A 19,640-nucleotide genomic window follows, 5' to 3' on the forward strand; every position below is an offset into this window, starting at 1 on the left:
CTGTCGTTATTGACTGACTGTGATGATCTTAAATTATGAGGGACATGGCAGTTAGAAGAGGCAAAATCAAGGGTGTTTTGTAAATTCAGGTACAGTTGAGAGGGGTGACAGTGTGCCTGTCTGGGGAGGGCTGCCATGCCATGAAATGGCTGTGCTAAAGACTTCTGGACAAAGCCAGGAGGAACACTATATGGATACCAGTGAGAATAATAAATATTGCTCTGAAGTCACTTAAAAATTAATGCAGCAACAGATATAGCATCCGAGTACAGTTTCTGACAATAAGAGGAATGAAACTTTAATACCTGGCATTACTGACAATCTGTAATCATTTGTAATTTATGAGGGGCAAGAAAAAAATAAGAGGCAGTATCAGGGATGCTCTGTAAACTCGGGAACAGGTAATAGGAATGGAAGTAACTGTGTGTGTGTGTGTGTGTGTGTGTGTGTGTGTGTGTGTGTGTGTGTGTGTGTGTGTGTGTGTGTGTGTGTGTGTTTGTGTATTTGTGTGTGTAAGAATGAATGACGGGGTACCATTGCCAATACAATTTAAAGGTTATCAGAGGAGATTGCCACTGGAAAGTGCTGATTATCATTAGCAGTAACATCTTCTTTTATTTTTGTGCACCCTCGACTAACTGATGGAATATCTGTTTTTAAGCTAATGGCTGTCTGACATAACACAAGAAATCTAAAGAGCACAGCATTGCCCCTTATGGTTTTTGAATAGTATAACTGCACTTACACAAGTTTAAAGTCAGTTGCACTGAATAAAATGTGACATATTCTTATATACAGTAAACACAGCTGTCATGATTCTGTAATGATGGTGTCATAGGCAAGTTATTGACTCAGAAAAATCAGATTACCAAAGAAAGTGAAACAGATGTGATACGATATTTGTCATGTTGTTCAGGGTTTGATTTCGTCAGCCTGTATTTGCCTGCTTTGTGACTACAAGCAAGTCTGAAAAAATTCCATGTAGATCACTGCTGTACACCAGTTAACAAATATAAACAAAACATAAATAAATAAGTAAATAAATAAATACATGCTTACATTATATTTCTCTATAAATCATCAAGACTCAACCACCTGAAAGTCCGGCTGGTCCTTCACAAACAATTTTATACTTCATACTTTGTTACTTAAAAGTATCAGCTCCATGGTGGTACAACAGAGGAGCAAATAACAATCACACTGAAAGGCAAACAATGAACCACACAAGGCATGATCTGGAGTTATAGTACAAGTATAGAAATCTCAGCGAGGGAGTAGTAACACCAGGGAATCAGGAATTTGTAATTAGTACTTGAGTAAATAGACTTGTATGACTTGCAGTTACCATACCATAATCATGGATATCATACCTGGATAATTGTACTCAGTAGAAGAAGGTTTAGAAGCAATTATCAGTGCTCACTTAGTGATGGACCACATGAGAAACCTAGTCTGACACCACTTTAACAGTGAAATACTGTAGTAATAGGTTGACTTACTGTAATATTGTTTTTAACCATCTGTTTTTGGATTATTAATGTCTACAGCTCTATCACTGTGACTGTAGTCACTCACACTCTGCTGAAAATGGGCCACTGAGATGACTGTTACTACCCTAGAAAGAAAGAAAGAAAGAAAGAAAGAAAGAAAGAAAGAAAGAAAGAAAGAAATGAAGAATAGAAAGGCAATAAATGTTTTTAGATTTCATGAAATTATCAGCTGACTATGAGTTACATTTTTGCTTTGTACCTTTATCCTACAAACAGCCAGCCCCTGGCAGAACCTTTTCATAGAAAATGTTTCAATGTCAGCAGAAGTGGTTTGGCCACAAAGCACCATGCATTACAATCTTTCTGTAGATGACTGGGATGGATGTGCTTGTAGAGTATGGAGAAAACTGATTACAATTTTTCACAAATAAAATAATCTGTTACCGTAATTTATTTATTATTTGTTTACCAGGAATGTCCAACTTAGAACAAACCAATTTTTAGTGGAGGCCTGGGGAGAAATGCTCCAGATGCATGTCTTTGTAACCTGGGAGAAAACCATAGCACCCGGAGGAAACCCACACGAAGAACAGGGAGGAACTGCAGCCTCCACACACAAGTCACACCAGCCAAGAATTGAACCAGAGAACCTCTTGCTGTGAGGCAACAATGCAAACCACAGCACCGCCATGCCATACATGAAGTCATGCAGCCAGTTCTGATGGACACAAGGAGCGAGCTGAGCTTCGGAATAGTAAGGTCAAGACAGATTAGTTACAGTTGAGGATCTTTTCTTAACTTCTATACATTTGTTTCCAGTGTTATACCATAGAAAAATAAAAATTCAATTATGACAGTAACTGATACTGAATTGATTGGATTTAATGCACAAATAGTGGCAGACAGCTATCTTAGGATAACCATAATGTTTTTCATGTACTGACAGCTTAACAAAATAACTAAATAAAATATTTAACTTCATGAGGAAAAGAAAACATGCTTACCTTCTATATGGAATGCTTGAAACTGCAAAATGACAAACATATTAGCCCCTGTTTTAATGAGATAGCTGCAGTTCATATTGTGACCATAATTATTGGGGTAGTTCGGAGATACAATACGTCCACTGAGGTCAGTGAAATTTGCTCCACAGCCTGTGCAAATATAGAAATCAATAACTACTGTGCTCTTATTCATAGTATTCCCACAGCAATAACATTTATCAGCATGAATACTAGTTGTTAATCTTAATGATTACAATATTTGTAAACCACATCATTTTACAAATCTAATCCAGTTTGATTAGTAATGCTTTGAGAGATTTAAAAAAAATGACAAAAACAAATCACTTCAAACCATCAGACTATTAGTGAACAAAATTCAACTAAACAATAAAAAACACAAACAGATACCATGGGCTACTTTATTTGCTGGTTTAGTGCTTATGGCTATGAATAGTTTAGACTTATTCAGATATCTCACACCAACATACAACTTATACCTATTCAAACCACGTGACTTGACAAGCTACCTACACTCCAAATACTCTTCAATAAAAATATAAATTTAACAATATAAAATGGACAATTATAGCATAATGTGATCTACATAGAAATGCTTAATAATTTTAGTTGAGTATTTAAATACTATGTCTGTAAGAACAAAATACTTGAAATATCAAATTATTAAAAAGCATACAACTAATGAACACCACTTGAAACAAAAGGACAATACTTAGGAAGTGGTGGCCTTCCAATAAACACTTTTTATTAATATGTTCATTTACTTCCAGAGAACTGTCTGCTCTTTATAACATTTGTGAATTCAATTTTTTCCATGTCACATCCCCTCCCCCAAATTATTTTGTGTGATTGACTCCAAAAAACAAAACTTGGTAAAATTCTTACAATTGTTAGAGTACTTAAATAAAGCATTGGTTTCTTCTCTTTTCAAATACAATATATACATTCATAAATACCTCGTGAGAGCCTTCTATTAGTTTTGGCTAAATAGAAGATCTAATAGGTCAAACAAAGGATAACATAAACTATCTCCTTAGAGTTACAAGTATAATATGCTTTTGCCCCATGTAGTCTATCAACACCAGGCAAATTTAAATATTAATATATTTGCACCTTGTGCGTCTACCACATTTAAGTGTAAAGTCTGAATCCCCTGTCTGTGAGTAGCAGCTTCTAATATTTCTTAATGTTATTACCATTTTTAAAAACAAATCATGAAGCTTGCCCTACTTTATTTTATTGTTCGTTATTCTCTTGCAGAATTTTCTCCAATGTCTGGTGACAAAATTAGAAAAAAAATGAACAAGCAAAGTTATAGTTGTCAGTCTCTTCTTTTTTGTGTCTCTGACTTGCTTATAAATAAAATGGATGTAAATGTATCTTTCATGTTTTCCCTTTTACTTTGCTCAAGATGTCACTTAATGAACTTTTGCTAAAACCTCTGTCTAAACAACATGGCTTTTAAAAAGTTACATTCATTGCCAGACCTACTATCTTGTGTATTGAGTTTGAATAGTCTAATAAATTGACCTCTTGTGACATTGTCTTCATTCTACTCAGATGCCCACTACTAAGATGCAAGTAACTGTTTAGAAATATGGGTTTCTGTAAACACAGGATTCAACCCTTTTCTTATGGGTGTCTATAGAGAGTTAAATCTAAAAAAAATCTACAGTATTTCTTGCTGTAAACTGCAAAAACTGAGCACTATACTGCCAAATAAAAACTACTGGCAAAAGCCAGAGCCAGCACACTTCCCAAGGCACCACCCCCATGGATCCCACAGCAGCTCCACTGAGTATGAAAGTAATCTTTATCAAACAAAAAAAAATATTTTTCAAAATAGTCAAACAAAAGTCACAATGACAAGGGCATGTTTACACAAGTTGTTAGATATCGCCTGTCAAATTCTACTTCCAATTCCTGTGGAATTGAAGTATATAGACTTATTACAGCAATACTGAATATAAATTCTCTGCTTCCATCAAAATCACAGTATTTGAACATGTGTTATAAGTTACATGAATCTTTAATATTAGATGGACATTTTTGACATACAGTAGAAAAATAGCTGCAGTCCAGATGAGAAAAAGGTCATCCACAAAAACGGACATAGAACTTAACATATCTTTTAAAATAATCTAACTCAAATAAACAATTGTACTCCCAATCAGCCATTACGAGATTGGCATAGCTATTGGCACATGAAGTGCCTATAGCTACGCCATCCCGCTGTAGATAAAGCTGTTCAGAAAAGAGAAACACATTGTTTGTAAGGACTATTCACATTAAATCATATATTGTTTCTATTTGTATATCCATATAGGATCCTTGTTCTCCAAAACTCTACGTATGCATCCTAGTCCTTCCATATTAGGTATACATGTAAATAAAGACTGGACATCTAATGTTACTAATATATATTGCTGTTCAGGTGTAATATCTTTCGTATTCTCATATAACATCATCAAAAATTGCTGGGTATCTTTTAATATATATTTATATTGATTAACTACTGATCTAAACTTGCTTTCCAAATAAATAGAGATAGGTTCTGTAACCCATCCTCTCCCAGAGACAATCATTCTCATGGGAGGTTTTACAGGGTCCTTATGAATCTTAGGTACCCCCTGAATACATGGTATCATCGGTTCTGGAACTCTAAAATAATTGTAAAATTCTTCAGTAATTCTTGCACTTTGGAACATATATAACAATGAATCAGACAAATTATTAATTATTTTTCGTAAGTGTTCATAATGAATAGAACAATAATAATTAGTATCTTTTAAAAGCTGTAACATACTGGCAATATAGTCACTGGTGTTCATAATGACTATGGGTCCGCCTTTATTAGCTGGTCTAATGACTATCTTTTTATCTTGTTTCAGGTTATTTAATGCTGCACGTTGTCTAGAATTAATGTTCCCTACCCATTTTTTAAAACGATTATTTTCTGCTTTCATATGTAACTCTTGTTCAACCATTTTAGAGAATGCTTCCACTAATGGATGGAGGACGGGAATATAACTGCTAGGTTTCTTAAAATTTATTGCAGTTGTATCTTGGCTTAATTTCCCAAAATTTAGTTTTAACTGTAAATTACATGCAAACATTTTCAAATCTATAACTGATTCAGTAACATCACTAGTACTGGATGGAATGAAAGAAAGGCCTTTCTCCAATATGAATATTTCATCATTAGATAATTCCCTATCTGAAATATTCCAGATCAGTGATTGATCGTTCTCTCCCACATCTTTTTGAGTGTGGGTCCTATCTGGAAATTATCGCCCCATAAGCCTGACTAGTTTGGTCTGCAAAGCTATGGAAAGGATCATCATGGACCTCATAAATAAAGATATTGTGGACCTACAGACACTGGATCCTACCCAGTTTGGCTTTGTTAAGGGCAGATCCTGCCTCTTAAACCTGGTTGATTTCTTTGAAACAGTCACCAAGGCCATTGACGAGGGGAAGGTGGTCCACACAGCCTACCTGGACCTCGCAAAAGCCTTCGATACAATACCCCACTCGGGCATTATAGATAAGCTCACCAGCTTAAATATAAACCCCTGTGTCACTAGATGGGTTGCAAACTGGCTCAAGGACAGAACCCACATGGTTAGAATTGCTGGAGCCATGTCAGACTCCAAACCAGTTACAAGTGGCGTCCCACAAGGCTCAGTCCTGGGACCTCTCTTGTTCGGTATATATTTCTCGGCGGTACAGGCCAACACGGAAGGACTGTGGCTGACCAAGTTCGCAGATGACTACAAACTGGGCGCCATAATCAACTCTCATAGAAACAGACAACTGGTGCCAGAGCCATGGCCTCAAGCTAAACGCCAAAAAGTGTATAGTCATCCCCTTTGGCAAAAACAAAGTGCCCACAAATTACCACATAGGTGGTAATCCATTAAGTACAGAAGAAGTCATTAGGGACCTGGGGACCCACGTTGATAGCAATCTCTCATTTGACAACCACGTGGCCAAAGTGGTTAGAAAAACATTTTATATAGCCCACCTAATAATGAACGGATTCACATCTAGATCAGAGGAGGTCATCGTACCTCTTTACTCATCCCTCATCAGGCCCATAATTGAGTACAATGCCCCTTTTGGGATGTACCTTACCAGCCACCTGCAGCAACTGGAAAGACCCCAAAAGTACCTCACCAAGAGGATCAAAGGGCTCAAACAGATGCCATATGCTGCCCGGTTAAAGAAACTCCAGCTCTACTCAGTGGCATACCGCCTGCTCAGAGGCGATCTGTGCCTGACGTATAAAGCCATGTCCAACCCGGAATTAATGGACATGCTGCACCTCAGAAAATCCAAATCCCATCGAGCTACGCTCGAGAGACTTGAACCTCAGCACTGAAATAAATGACATGCTGGAGGGACAGATTCATAACCCAGAGGCTCCCTTCACTCTGGAATAAAATCCCAGTCCAGGTTAGGCAGAGTCCCACATTGACTCTCTTCAAGAGGAATCTTGATGAGTGGATGGGAGATCGTAGGTTTACCCCGGCTATCACTTCTGTGTCACTGTTAGACAGAGGCACAGTATACTAACCTCAAAAAAAGGCATAGCAAAATTAATTTAAAATGGGTGGCGAAAGCCAAACACATTCTGGCTAGGCTTATAAATGCCCTAGGGCAGATAGCCTAGTATGTACCTATGAACCTATGAGCCTATCTGCTGTTCTTCCACTGCTCGTTTTTTTCTGTCTTCCTCGACTAATAGAACGATCCCCTCCCACCTTCCGAAATTCCTGTATGGGGAAAGGGGCCGCTTCATTATATTTTATACTGGCATTAACGTTATTACTAGTTTTCTTTCTAACCACAACATCTCCTGATAATGAATTAAGTGTATCTGACTGAATATTAGTTACTTGATCACCTAATAAAACTCCTTCAGTTTCACTACGTGACTGGTTTTGACTGTTTGGCACATTAAAATTGGTATGATTGGTGTCTTATCATTGTGCACATCAGCTGTTACCACAATTAAATTCCGCTTATTACAAACTTTATCAACATCAGAATCATTCAATTTTGTCACACCAACATTGCCTCTATGCACATTCACATCTGATTTGTTTAAAAAATCATTCATTTTACCATTAGAATTTTCATCATTACTATTTCCATATTTATTTCTAGTACTAGTATTAATAAAATTACTGTCTTGTTTATCATTGAGTCTGTTATGCCTCGGCCAAGTAAAAATATGACCTCTTTGAAAATCTAAGGTGTCTCTTTGTATTTTGTTTCGTTTTTGTTCCAGCAATTTCTTCTCAAAGAAGAATACATTATCCAACAATTTGCTGAAGCATTTTTCCAAGGCATGACTAGGGTAAGTCTCAAAAATATGTTTCTGTTGCTGTTTTACCTTGTCTCTCAACATTGTCTCTTCAATGGTAAAATAGTCAATCAATAATTGCATATAACGCATGCTTGTGTCAATATTAATCAATTGCCACTTATATAGTAAGTCAGGATATAGTGTACCTGTAGTCGGCATTTTAAAAATACGTAGACCTCTCGGAACTATTCTTCTTGAAATACAAAGCTCAAAGTGCTGCCGTTGGAGCTGTAAACGTTTCAACTTTATAAAATCCAACTCCAAGGTTTCCAAGAGCATAGTGAGTCCGCTGTAACATCTATTTATGTTTTTATTGTCAAATATTGTTTTTTTTTTGTTTTTATAGCAATATAACAATATGATATTAATATAGTATTAGGCTAAGTTGCTTTATGTAGTTAATGTATGAAGGAACAAGGCTTCTACTTTAAATTACAATTGTTAGAGGAAATGATGTCATTGTACAAATGATATAAAAGTGCGTAATTAAACAATTGTTTTAATGGCCGGAAGAAGCCTTACTGGTGAAAGCGCTTGCCGTTTCCAATAAAGCTTTATTTTATACGTACGTACAGTCCGATTTATTGAAATCTCGGATATATTATGTTCAGAGAGTTATTGATTTAAATATAAGACTTGAGAGCTTATTGTTCTACCGTATCATCCATTTGACTTTTATTTTATTCAATTTGAACAGCAGCTATTTTTCTACTGGTTTTATTTTTACTTTGCTGCACATTGATTATGGCAGAACTAGTGCAAGACATTGTGTAATTACCTTATAAACCTGATAAAACTGTTAACCAAATGCAAAGGTTTGAATCTTATGTTATCGGGGATGAAAATCCACTTTTGGCGTATGACGTCACTAACGAGCAGACGGAAGAAGGATCCGAATGCGATAGTTACAGCGGACTCACTATGCTCTTGGAAATCATGTAGTTGGATTTTATAAAGCTGAAATGTTTACAGCTCCAACGGCAGCACTTTGAGCTTTGTATTTCAAGAAGAATAGTTCCGAGAGGTCCACGTATTTTTCAAATGCCGACTACAGGTACGCTATATCCTGACTTACTATATAAGTGGCAATTGATTAATATTGACACGAGCATGCGTTATATGCAATTATTGATTGACTATTTTACCATTGAAGAGACTATGTTGAGAGACAAAGTAAAACAGTAACAGAAACATATTTTTTTGAGACTTACCCTAGTCATGCCTTGGAAACATGCTTCAGCAAATTGTTGGATAATGTATTCTTCTTTGAGAAGAAATTTCTTGAACAAAAACGAAACAAAATACAAAGAGACACCTTAGATTTTCAAAGAGGTCATATTTTTACTTGGCCGAGGCATAACAGACTCAATGATAAACAAGACAGTAATTTTATTAATACTAGTACTAGAAATAAATATGGAAATAGTAATGATGAAAATTCTAATGGTAAAATGAATGATTTTTTAAACAAATCAGGTGTGAATGTGCATAGAGGCAATGTTGGTGTGACAAAATTGAATGATTCTGATGTTGATAAAGTTTGTAATAAGCGGAATTTAATTGTGGTAACAGCTGATGTGCACAATGATAGTGACACCAATCATACCAATTTTAATGTGCCAAACAGTCAAAACCAGTCACGTAGTGAAACTGAAGGAGTTTTATTAGGTGATCAAGTAACTAATATTCAGTCAGATACACTTAATTCATTATCAGGAGATGTGGTGGTTAGAATGAAAACTAGTAATAACGTTAATGCCAGTATAAAATATAATAAGGCGGCCCCTTTCCCCATACAGGAATTTCGGAAGGTGGGAAGGGATCGTTCTATGAGTCAAGGAAGATGGAAAAAATGAGCAGCAGAAGAACAGCAGATAGGACCCATACACAAAAAGATCTGGGAGAGAACGATCAATCACTGATCTGGAATATTTCAGATAGGGAATTATCTAATGATGAAATATTCATATTGGAGAAAGGCCTTTCTTTCATTCCATCCACTACTAGTGATGTTACTGAATCAGTTATAGATTTGAAAATGTTTGCACGTAATTTACAGTTAAAACTAAATTTTGGGAAATTAAGCCAAGATACAACTGCAATAAATTTTAAGAAACCTAGCAGTTATATTCCTGTCCTCCATCCATTAGTGGAAGCATTCTCTAAAATGGTTGAACAAGAGTTACATATGAAAGCAGAAAATAATCGTTTTAAAAAATGGGTAGGGAACATTAATTCTAGACAACGTGCATCATTAAATAACCTGAAACAAGATAAAAAGATAGTCATTAGACCAGCTGATAAAGGCGGACCCATAGTAATTATGAACACCAGTGACTATATTACCAGTATGTTACATCTTTTAAAAGATACTAATTATTATTGTTCTATTCATTATGCACACTTACAAAGAATAATTAATAATTTGTCTGATTCATTGTTATATATGTTCCAAAGTGCAAGAATTACTGAAGAACTTTACAATTATTTTAGAGTTCCAGAACCGATTATACCATGTATACAGGGGGTACCTATGTTTCATAAGGACCCTGTAAAACCTCCCATGAGACCGATTGTCTCTGGGAGAGGATGGGTTACAGAACCTATCTCTATTTATTTGGAAAGCAAGTTAAGATCAGTAGTTAATCAATATAAATATATATTAAAAGATACCCAGCAATTTTTGATGATTTTATATGAGAATACGAAAGATATTACACCTGAACAGCAATATATATTAGTAACATTAGATGTCCAGTCTTTATTTACATGTATACCTAATATGGAAGGACTAGGATGCATACGTAGAGTTTTGGAGAAGCAAGGATCCTATACGGATATACAAATAGAAACAATATATGATTTAATGCAAATGGTCCTTACAAACAATGTGTTTCTCTTTTCTGAACAGCTTTATCTACAGCGGGATGGCATAGCTATGGGCACTTCATGTGCCCATAGCTACGCCAATCTCGTAATGGCTGATTGGGAGTACAATTGTTTATTTGAGTTAGATTATTTTAAAAGACATGTTAAGTTGTACGTCCGTTTTGTGGATGACCTTTTTCTCATCTGGACTTCGGATGAATATAAATTGCATGAATTTTTACAACAAATGAACGGGTTAACTAGCTATTTGAATTTTACTTTGGAAATGTCTAGGTATAAAATACCTTTTTTTGGATGTATATATAGAAAGAACTCATATGGGATTAATCAATACAGGTGTGTATAGAAAAAAATGTTATAGGAATGCTATTTTACATAGATCTAGCATGCATCCTAATTTTATATTCAGGAATATTATACGAGGACAAGCTATGAGGTTATCCCCCTTGCATTCCTTTGAGACAGGTTTTAGAAATGAACTCTCAGAATTTAAATATCAACTTGAGCAAAGATCATATACATCTGCTGAAATGGAAATTAGTCTTGTCGATCTAGACAGGCTACGTCTAGATCAAGCACGACCTTACTTTGCAGCATCTAATGATAAGAACGAGCTTACAACATCTAAACAATATAATATAAATGGAGAAGATCTTAGAGTATGTATATATCATACGCAAGATGTTGGGCAGGTGAAAGATATCTATAGAAAGTACTGGGACATTTTAACAGTGAATCCGCAGATACATGATATTATAGGTGATTACCCTAGTTTCACCTATAAGAATAAAATGAATTTATATAGGATGTTATGTGGTCCTGACAGAGTTGGAAGAACATATAATAAGACAGTGAACAATTATGGTACTAAGTCCTGCATGAAATGTAATTATTGTAGGTTTATTAATAATACAAACAAATTTGTACATCCCAGTACAAAAAGGGAATTCATCTTTAAAGTAGAAGCTAACTGTAACACTGAACATCTTGTTTATTTAGCTAACTGCACCATGTGCTCTGCATATTATGTGGGTAAGACAGATCGAAGGTTGAGAGACAGAATTAGAGAGCATATCTATGATATTAATACTAAGTTGTTTAGAAGCACCCTATCTAAACATGTTTGTTGTAACAACATGCTAAAACATACATTTAAATTTCAGGTGATCCAGATAATTGTTCCTAATATTAGAAGAGGTGATATTAGGAATAAAACTGAAGAAATAGAGAGTAAATGGATCATTAGGTTAAGGTCTGACTGTCACCCTGGTCTAAATGACAGAGTATCTATGAAGGCAGTTCTTAAGAATAGACCTCTTAGAAAATAAATGATTTTATTCATAATGTTTTTATATTTTTATAATCAATCTTTATATGTTAGTATTTATACATTAATATGCACATGATATGCTTTTTGCATAAATAGATGCATATATTTAATTTATATATTTATATGTTTTTTCTTATAATATGTATTTCATTAAATGTTGAATAATATATAGTTGCATTTTTCATGCAGATAGATATTTACATCTGGCTAAGTACATCTATTTATGTTTTTATTGTCAAATATTGTTTTTTTTTTGTTTTTATAGCAATATAACAATATAATATTAATATAGTATTAGGCTAAGTTGCTTTATGTAGTTAATGTATGAAGGAACAAGGCTTCTACTTTAAATTAGAATTGTTAGAGGAAATGATGTCATTGTACAAATGATATAAAAGTGTGTAATTAAACAATTGTTTTAATGGCCGGAAGAAGCCTTAGTGGTGAAAGCGCTTGCCGTTTCCAATAAAGCTTTATTTTATACGTACGTACAGTCCGATTTATTGAAATCTCAGATATATTATGTTCAGAGAGTTATTGATTTAAATATAAAACTTGAGAGCTTATTGTTCTGCCGTATCATCTATTTGACTTTTATTTTTGACATACAGCATTTAATATTTTAACAGCCATCAAAGCTAATAACTCATTTTCACAGTCACTTGTCAAAACTATCAGCCTGAAAGAAGAATAAATATTTTTTATGGATTTTAGGAATAACAAATAATATACCAAGTTTAAGTTTTGGGAAAACTAAAATTTCATGCGTATTGATGTCAACATATTCTTGTTCCAATAACTCTGTCAGGCTACTGCCTATCTTTTTGTAAGACTTTAAAATGTCATTAAACATAACCTTCTCATAACAATTACTATCACTCAGACGTTCAGACATGCTCATATTATAATCATCACAATCCATGATGACCAATCCATTCTCTTTATCCACTTTCATAAAGCATGACTCCTTTATTCCATGTAATTCTGTCAGTGCCCTCCCCCCATAACTCTTCCACAGTCAAACTGGAAAATGTACTTTTTGCTGGTTTAGAAGGAATAGTCCGTTATCTCAGAGTCACATACCTAAACACATAATCAGAGTGGAATCCAACTGAAGATGGATGGTACTTTGCTTTTTGAAACCCAAACTTGATTGTTCATAAGTTTGACCACAGTGTTCAGGCCTCATGGCCATCAAGAAACACTGATTCCTCAAGAAATGGTTCAAAGGTTTTATTACCAGCCCATGTGTATAAGTCTGATTTAAAAGTCTCTGGATTTTTTGGACCCCCTTCCCTTAATATATGTGACTTAATGATAGAATTCTCTTAGTATATTTCCTCAGGGCACTTTAAACAATTTTTAATTGCAATTTAGTGTAAGTGCATAATATGTTATACTCGATAATGGGTCTGATATAAGTTGTATACACCATAACCCAACATTTTTCATGTATAGTTGAAAGATTTCTTAATAAATAACCCATATATATAATTGCTTTAGTACTGACATGTTGGCTAAAGGATAACTCAGTGGCAATAGTAATGCAGGATCTTTATATTCCTTGGCCTCTACTAGTAATAAGCCTGTCAAATATATGGAAAATATTTGAATTTTATTTGAGAAATATATAATTATTAACTTAAAAAAGGATAACGTTTTGTCCAGTATCCTGTGCTCACTCATAAATCAGACATAAATATGCATTAAGATCATTGTCATCAGATTTACTTTGTATTATAAAACCAATTTTGCAATCATCAGCATATTTTTGGGCCCAAAATTTGGAGTTCCTTGAAACAGTAGAAAAAACAAGATTAAACAGCATTAGATCCAGTATTGATGCTTGGGGAACACCAGATGTTACAGGCAGAAAATGTGAATGAACTTTATATATCTTAACACAATGCTGTCTGTCAGTTAACCAATTCATGATCCATCAAACAATGTAGCAATTAATGATAGAGTTAAGTAAGTGTTTGTAAATGGAATGGAATGGCAGACAGTCAAAGGCCAGATTCCAAAATTATTACACATGGAGACAAATCCATATCTAAGGCCATTGTTATTTGATTGTAAAAGCAAATAAAGTTACTCAGAGTAGATCTCTGTTATATGAAACCATGCTGGTCAATATTCTTAACTGTTAATCTGAAGCCTGAGCTATGTATTAATTCTAGTAGATATCTTTCAAAGCATTTAACAAGAGATGTCAAACTTATGGGTCTATATTTGCTAATGATATCTTTCCTGTCCTTTTTATGCACAGGTGTAATACAAAATAGTTTCCATTTATAAGGTACAATGCCATTTTCCAGTCATTTATTAAAAATAAATTGTAAAATGGTTATAAGAACCTCTTTCACTTCTAGTAAAGAGATACTAGATATCTTATCTAGACCCATAGATGAAATTGTCTTAAATTTGGAGAAGGCATTCTGAGTAATAGAATCTGAAAAAAGAAGACACGGACCTGAAAGGGACTAGCAGAACCAATATCCTAACTTACAGCAGAATAATATTTATTAAACTCACACACTATAGTATAAGCACCAATTAATATTATGTCATTATTCGAAATAACTTCAACAGATGGATTTGTATCTTATCTGATTTTATTTCGGATTTTAAATATTTACAAGTGGGGTTAATTTTTTTTCTTATTTACATTAGGGTTTCCTAGTGTCTTTTTTCTTTGTATATAACCTTATGAAGGACTTATTCCACCGTACAGGAAATTAATTGTTGACATTTTCCAAATGAACAGCTCCATTAACGCAGCTGCTCATTAGTTTCCCCATGGTAGAGTAGCCATATTGATACTCCAGAAGATTTAATCAATAACACCAATAATCTGTCTGATATATATATATATATATATATATGGTTCTACCTGACTTCGTCGACAGCTGAGAAGACCGACATCGAACTGAGCTCCAGAAGATCGCGAAGAAGACCAATCGCGGGTTGCAGAACATCGACAATGCAGAAGACCGACACGACGGATGACAACACCAACGCCGAGGATGCCGACATGGGGAAAGGCTGTGTGAGTATGCGGTAGTGACGGACGTTAGGGTGCGAGGCAGGTAAGTGTGGAGATTGACGGTCTGTGGGGATAGGGGTGGGTTAAGTGAGTAAGGGTTAGGAGCGATAGGGGTGGGTTAAGTGAGTTAGGGTTAGGGCGATAGGGGTGGGTTAAGTGAGTTAGGGTTAGGAGCGATAGGGCGGTTAAGTGAGTTAGGGTTAGGGAGCGGGTTAAGTGAGTTAGGGTTAGGGCGGGTAGGTAAGTGTGCGATAGTGACGGACCTTAGGGTTAGGGTAAGGTTTAGTGTGGGCTTGTAAGGATTTTGGTGTGCTTGTGTTGTGTGTGTGGTTTGTGGAATGGGGATGTGTTTTGTTTTGTATGGGGTTTCGTGTTTGTGTACCGTCGGTTATTTCGTTGTCGGTTATGTGTGGTTTCGTGTTTATGGACTGTCGAATATGTGGTGTCGGTGATGTGGTTGTCGGTGTTGTGTGGTTTCGATTATGTCAGGTAGAACCATATATATATATATATATATATATATATATATATATATATATATATACATATAGTACAGGTTTTACAATAAAAGGGTCTAATAATTATGGACAGAACAGCCCAGTGGACATGCCACTCTTAAATCCTGTATTTTATTTGGAATATTAGTCACAATTACATGAAAATGTTATTACATTGTGCATTACTAGTAACCAAGTGTGTTAGTCCATAAAAAGAAGTAATGTTAACAAATTCTTTCTTAAAACATGAGTACGTTGACGTGGAGTTCCACTTTATCTTGGGTAATTAAAGTCACCCAAAAGTAAAAAAATTTATTATTCTCAAAGCCATTTGCTTAATTTATGCTCTGTACTACCTAAAGTTGTAGTATTAGAGCTTAAAGCTATGAAAAAGCTATTACTGTAATTAGGATTGAAGCCAAGATTTTGATAAAGTACTGTTATAGCCTAAGCAATATGTAAGGATATAACAGCTAGCCAGTTTCCTCATATTCAGGGCACCTTTCATGCACCCAAACCATTACTCAGCTGAGCTCACTATAAAGACAGGTTTGGGTGTCAAGACCTTCACAGCTTTCATACCAAAAGAAAGAGCGAGTCTGAACCCTGAAAGGACAATGCAAATAACAACAAAAAATAAAAGTCCACATCCTGTCAAAAACAATGCATCAAGAAATAAGGAGGATGGACGAAAGGAGCGACTACCGCAGCAGTGATCACTTAAACACCTACTGTTATGTTAAGTTTACTTACACAACTGTACTATAGTCTTCATATTGATCACTGCTGCAGTAATGTAAATTATATGGGTATATTAACATAGCTTACACATTTTGGGAGGTGGAAGGAGAAGAGTCCAGTAGCTCTTGAAAAATGGTCCTTGCAAAGTTTGATCTAGACCTAGAGAAGGACTGAAGCTTATAATGCTTTGTGAAAGTATGTATAGAGGACACAGTTGCAGATTCTAGAATCCATCTCTTTCCAAACAGCCATAGATAAAACCAAGGCCCTAGTAAAGTGGGCCTTGACCCTGACTGGAATAGTTTTGTTGTAGTGAGTATAGCAACTTTGACACAGGTTGTCTGTTCTTCTTACCTTCACAAGAAATGAGCAATTGATTTGACGATCTGAAAGATTTCATTCTGTCAAGCTAATACCTGAGTTGTCTGTGGACATCCATTGTATGGAGTATCCTCCCCTCTCTCTCTCATTTTTTGGTTCAGGAAAGAAAACAGGGAGACAGATAGTTTGGCTTAAAGTAAACTTGGATACCACTTAGGCATAAGAAAAGGATAAGTTCTCTAAGATACCACATCCCCATGGAAAATGAGGTAGGGTTAAATCACCATAACAGCTTGCAACTCAGATAATCTTGCAGAGGTCAGAGCAATCAGTAAAACTGTTTTCCATGCTAATAACTTCAAATCAGTCAGGTTAGCTGGTTCAAACGGAACAAGTGTTAGTTTCTCTAACACAAAATTAAGCTCCCATGCAGGGCCACTGATTTTTCTTGGAGGCCTTTTATGCAAAACCCCTTTCAAAAACACTTTAACATAATAATGTATTGAAAGAGGAGGATCAGTGGGCAGACATTCTGAAATGGCTGATAAATGAACCTTGAACAACTAGCATTGAATGAGTGCTAGTTATGTTGTTGGCACCAGCTAGAAAACCTTTTCCATTTGCAAATATATGATTTTCTAGTAGGAGGTTTTCTTGCCTCCGTTAGTACCCGTTGCACATCCTTTGTAAACAGGTGCCTAAAAGGAATTAATACCATATCCTTCAGGCAGTCATTTGAAGGTGATTTGGGTCAGGGTGCCTCAACCTCCCCTGATCTTCTGTGAGTAGATCCAGTCAGTGAGGAAGTGTCTCTTGCCTGAGACTGAACAGAATCATCACAATGATCTTGCAGGATTCCTTCTGAATCATCAGAAGTACCCTGGATATCAGTGGACAGGGTGAAAAAGCATACAAGAATATTCCTGGAGCAGAATCCTGCCAGCTGATTTTCAGAGAGGAGGCTAATAGGTCTTCTTGAGGAACTCCTAACTGATGTATCTAAACTTGGAAGAACCCCTGATCTAGTTTCCATTCGTGAGAGTCTGCCCTTGTCTTGCTCAGCTTGTCTGCCACAGTTTTGCTCTGACAGAATGCAGGATGCCTGTACAGTGAGATTGTGTTATGAAGCTATGTCCCAAGCTAACATGGTTAGTCTGCAAAGGAGGTGCTGTCTGGTTCCCCCTTACTTGTTGATGTACCACTTGATTGTGGTATTGTCTGTAGCAACTTGAAGAGGTCCTGGGGACCAAAGATGATTCAGATAGTTGAATGCCTTGGTCAAGGCAAGCAACTTTTTTATATTTATGAACATGCATATATCCTTGGTGTCCCACACACTTTGCACTTTTATCTCTCAAGAAACTGCTCCACAAGGAAGGTCCAAGGCATATGTGGTGACTTTGTGCTTTGGAAAAAGGATGGAGAAGGGAAAACCTGGATCACCAAATGATTTCCCTTCTGACAAACACTGGGATTGGAAAAGACAAGGGATGTCAGTGCTGGTAGTAAAGAGACTTCAGATATCATTGTATATTTCTCATGCAGAGTCTTGCCAGGGGTATCATGAGAATCATTATATAACAAAAGAAAAATATTCATGGCCAAAATCTGTAAGAGCAACTCTCAGAGACAAGAGCTCTTTGATTCTACTAGACAAGAAACAAAGAGGTCTAATAAAGTCCAACAAGGCCAATTAGAAGGTCAACATTGCCTCAGACTAAGGATAATCACAAAACTTTCTTCAGCTAAGTCAGGAACCTTAATGATAATTCTCAGAATATGCAGAACTGGTGGTAAATGGCAAAACCTTCACTGACCAGAGTGACATAGCAAATCTACTGGCTGATAAATTTAGCTCTGACTTCGAGCCCCACTCCCCCCACTACCCCATGTGAAATCCCTTCTAGCATATTCCCCCCAACTATCAACAGGGAGCAGGTCCTGGAAATGCTCGCTAAGGCCAAAAGCACTGCCTCAGTGAGCACCAACAATATCCCTGGTTGCCTCCTAAATAGCCTTAAACATGACCTAGCATGATCAGTTGAGGTAATATTCAACTACATCCATAAAACAGGTTGTGGGCCAGGTGACTGGAGGGTCACAATGGTCATCCCACTTCATAAGGACCATCATCTGACCCTGGGAACTACAAACCTATCAGTTTGACAAGTCTAATATGAAAAACCATGGAATGAATTATCATGAAAATGATCAACAAGTACATTGGCAACCTTATAAACTAGACCCATCCCAGATTGGCTTTGTTATGGGTATAGGGTTTGCCTACCTAAGCCTGGTAGACTTCTTCAAGAGGGTCACCATGCTATGGATGAGAGAAAAATGGTGCATACTGCTTACCTTGACCTGAACAAGGTGGTCTGTGCAATACTCCACTGAGGTATTAATGACAAACTGTAAAAACTAGGATCAGTGAGACTACTTCCACCAAGAGACCAGCCACCACTGGAGTACCCAGGGCTCCATGTTGGGCTAGCTTCTGTTTGGCATTTACTTCCCACAAGTTAAGGCATATGTGAAAGTCCTTTGGCTTACACAATTTACAAATTATTGCAAATTGGGAGCTATCATAGATTTCCCCCATGACACCAATATCCTACTAGAGGGTCTAACTCAAACAAACGAATGATGTGAAAGCCACGAATTAAAGCTCAATGCAAAGAAATGCATTGTAGTGCTCTTTGGGAAATCATAAACCCTAGCTAATTTCTTTATCAATCAGAAACCCCTAAATGTTGACCTGATAGTTAGGGATCTGGGACACATGTAGACAGTAATCTGGCACTTGACCAACACATTACCAAGACTGTAAGAAAATCATTCTATTTGCCCATTCCATAAGCAAGGGTATGGCATCCAGGTCTAAGAAAGTTATAGTACCACTCTACTCAACCCTTATCAGACCCATCATT

At 36.1% G+C, this 19,640-nt stretch overlaps 1 protein-coding gene across 1 annotated transcript in view; it reads right to left on the reverse strand.

Moving 5' to 3' along the window:
• Nucleotides 1-19,640, reverse strand: part of LOC122797794 (cubilin-like) — a 2,156,354-nt gene that overhangs the window by 622,665 nt on the left and 1,514,049 nt on the right. The window contains 1 exon segment of the mRNA XM_044066315.1: nt 2,495-2,644. Coding sequence (XP_043922250.1) covers nt 2,495-2,644 — 150 coding nt within the window.

Source organism: Protopterus annectens, chromosome 3.part1, assembly GCF_019279795.1.
Source record: "Protopterus annectens isolate FY-2018-M chromosome 3.part1, PAN1.0, whole genome shotgun sequence".
In the NCBI taxonomy this organism is placed as follows: domain Eukaryota; kingdom Metazoa; phylum Chordata; order Ceratodontiformes; family Protopteridae; genus Protopterus; species Protopterus annectens.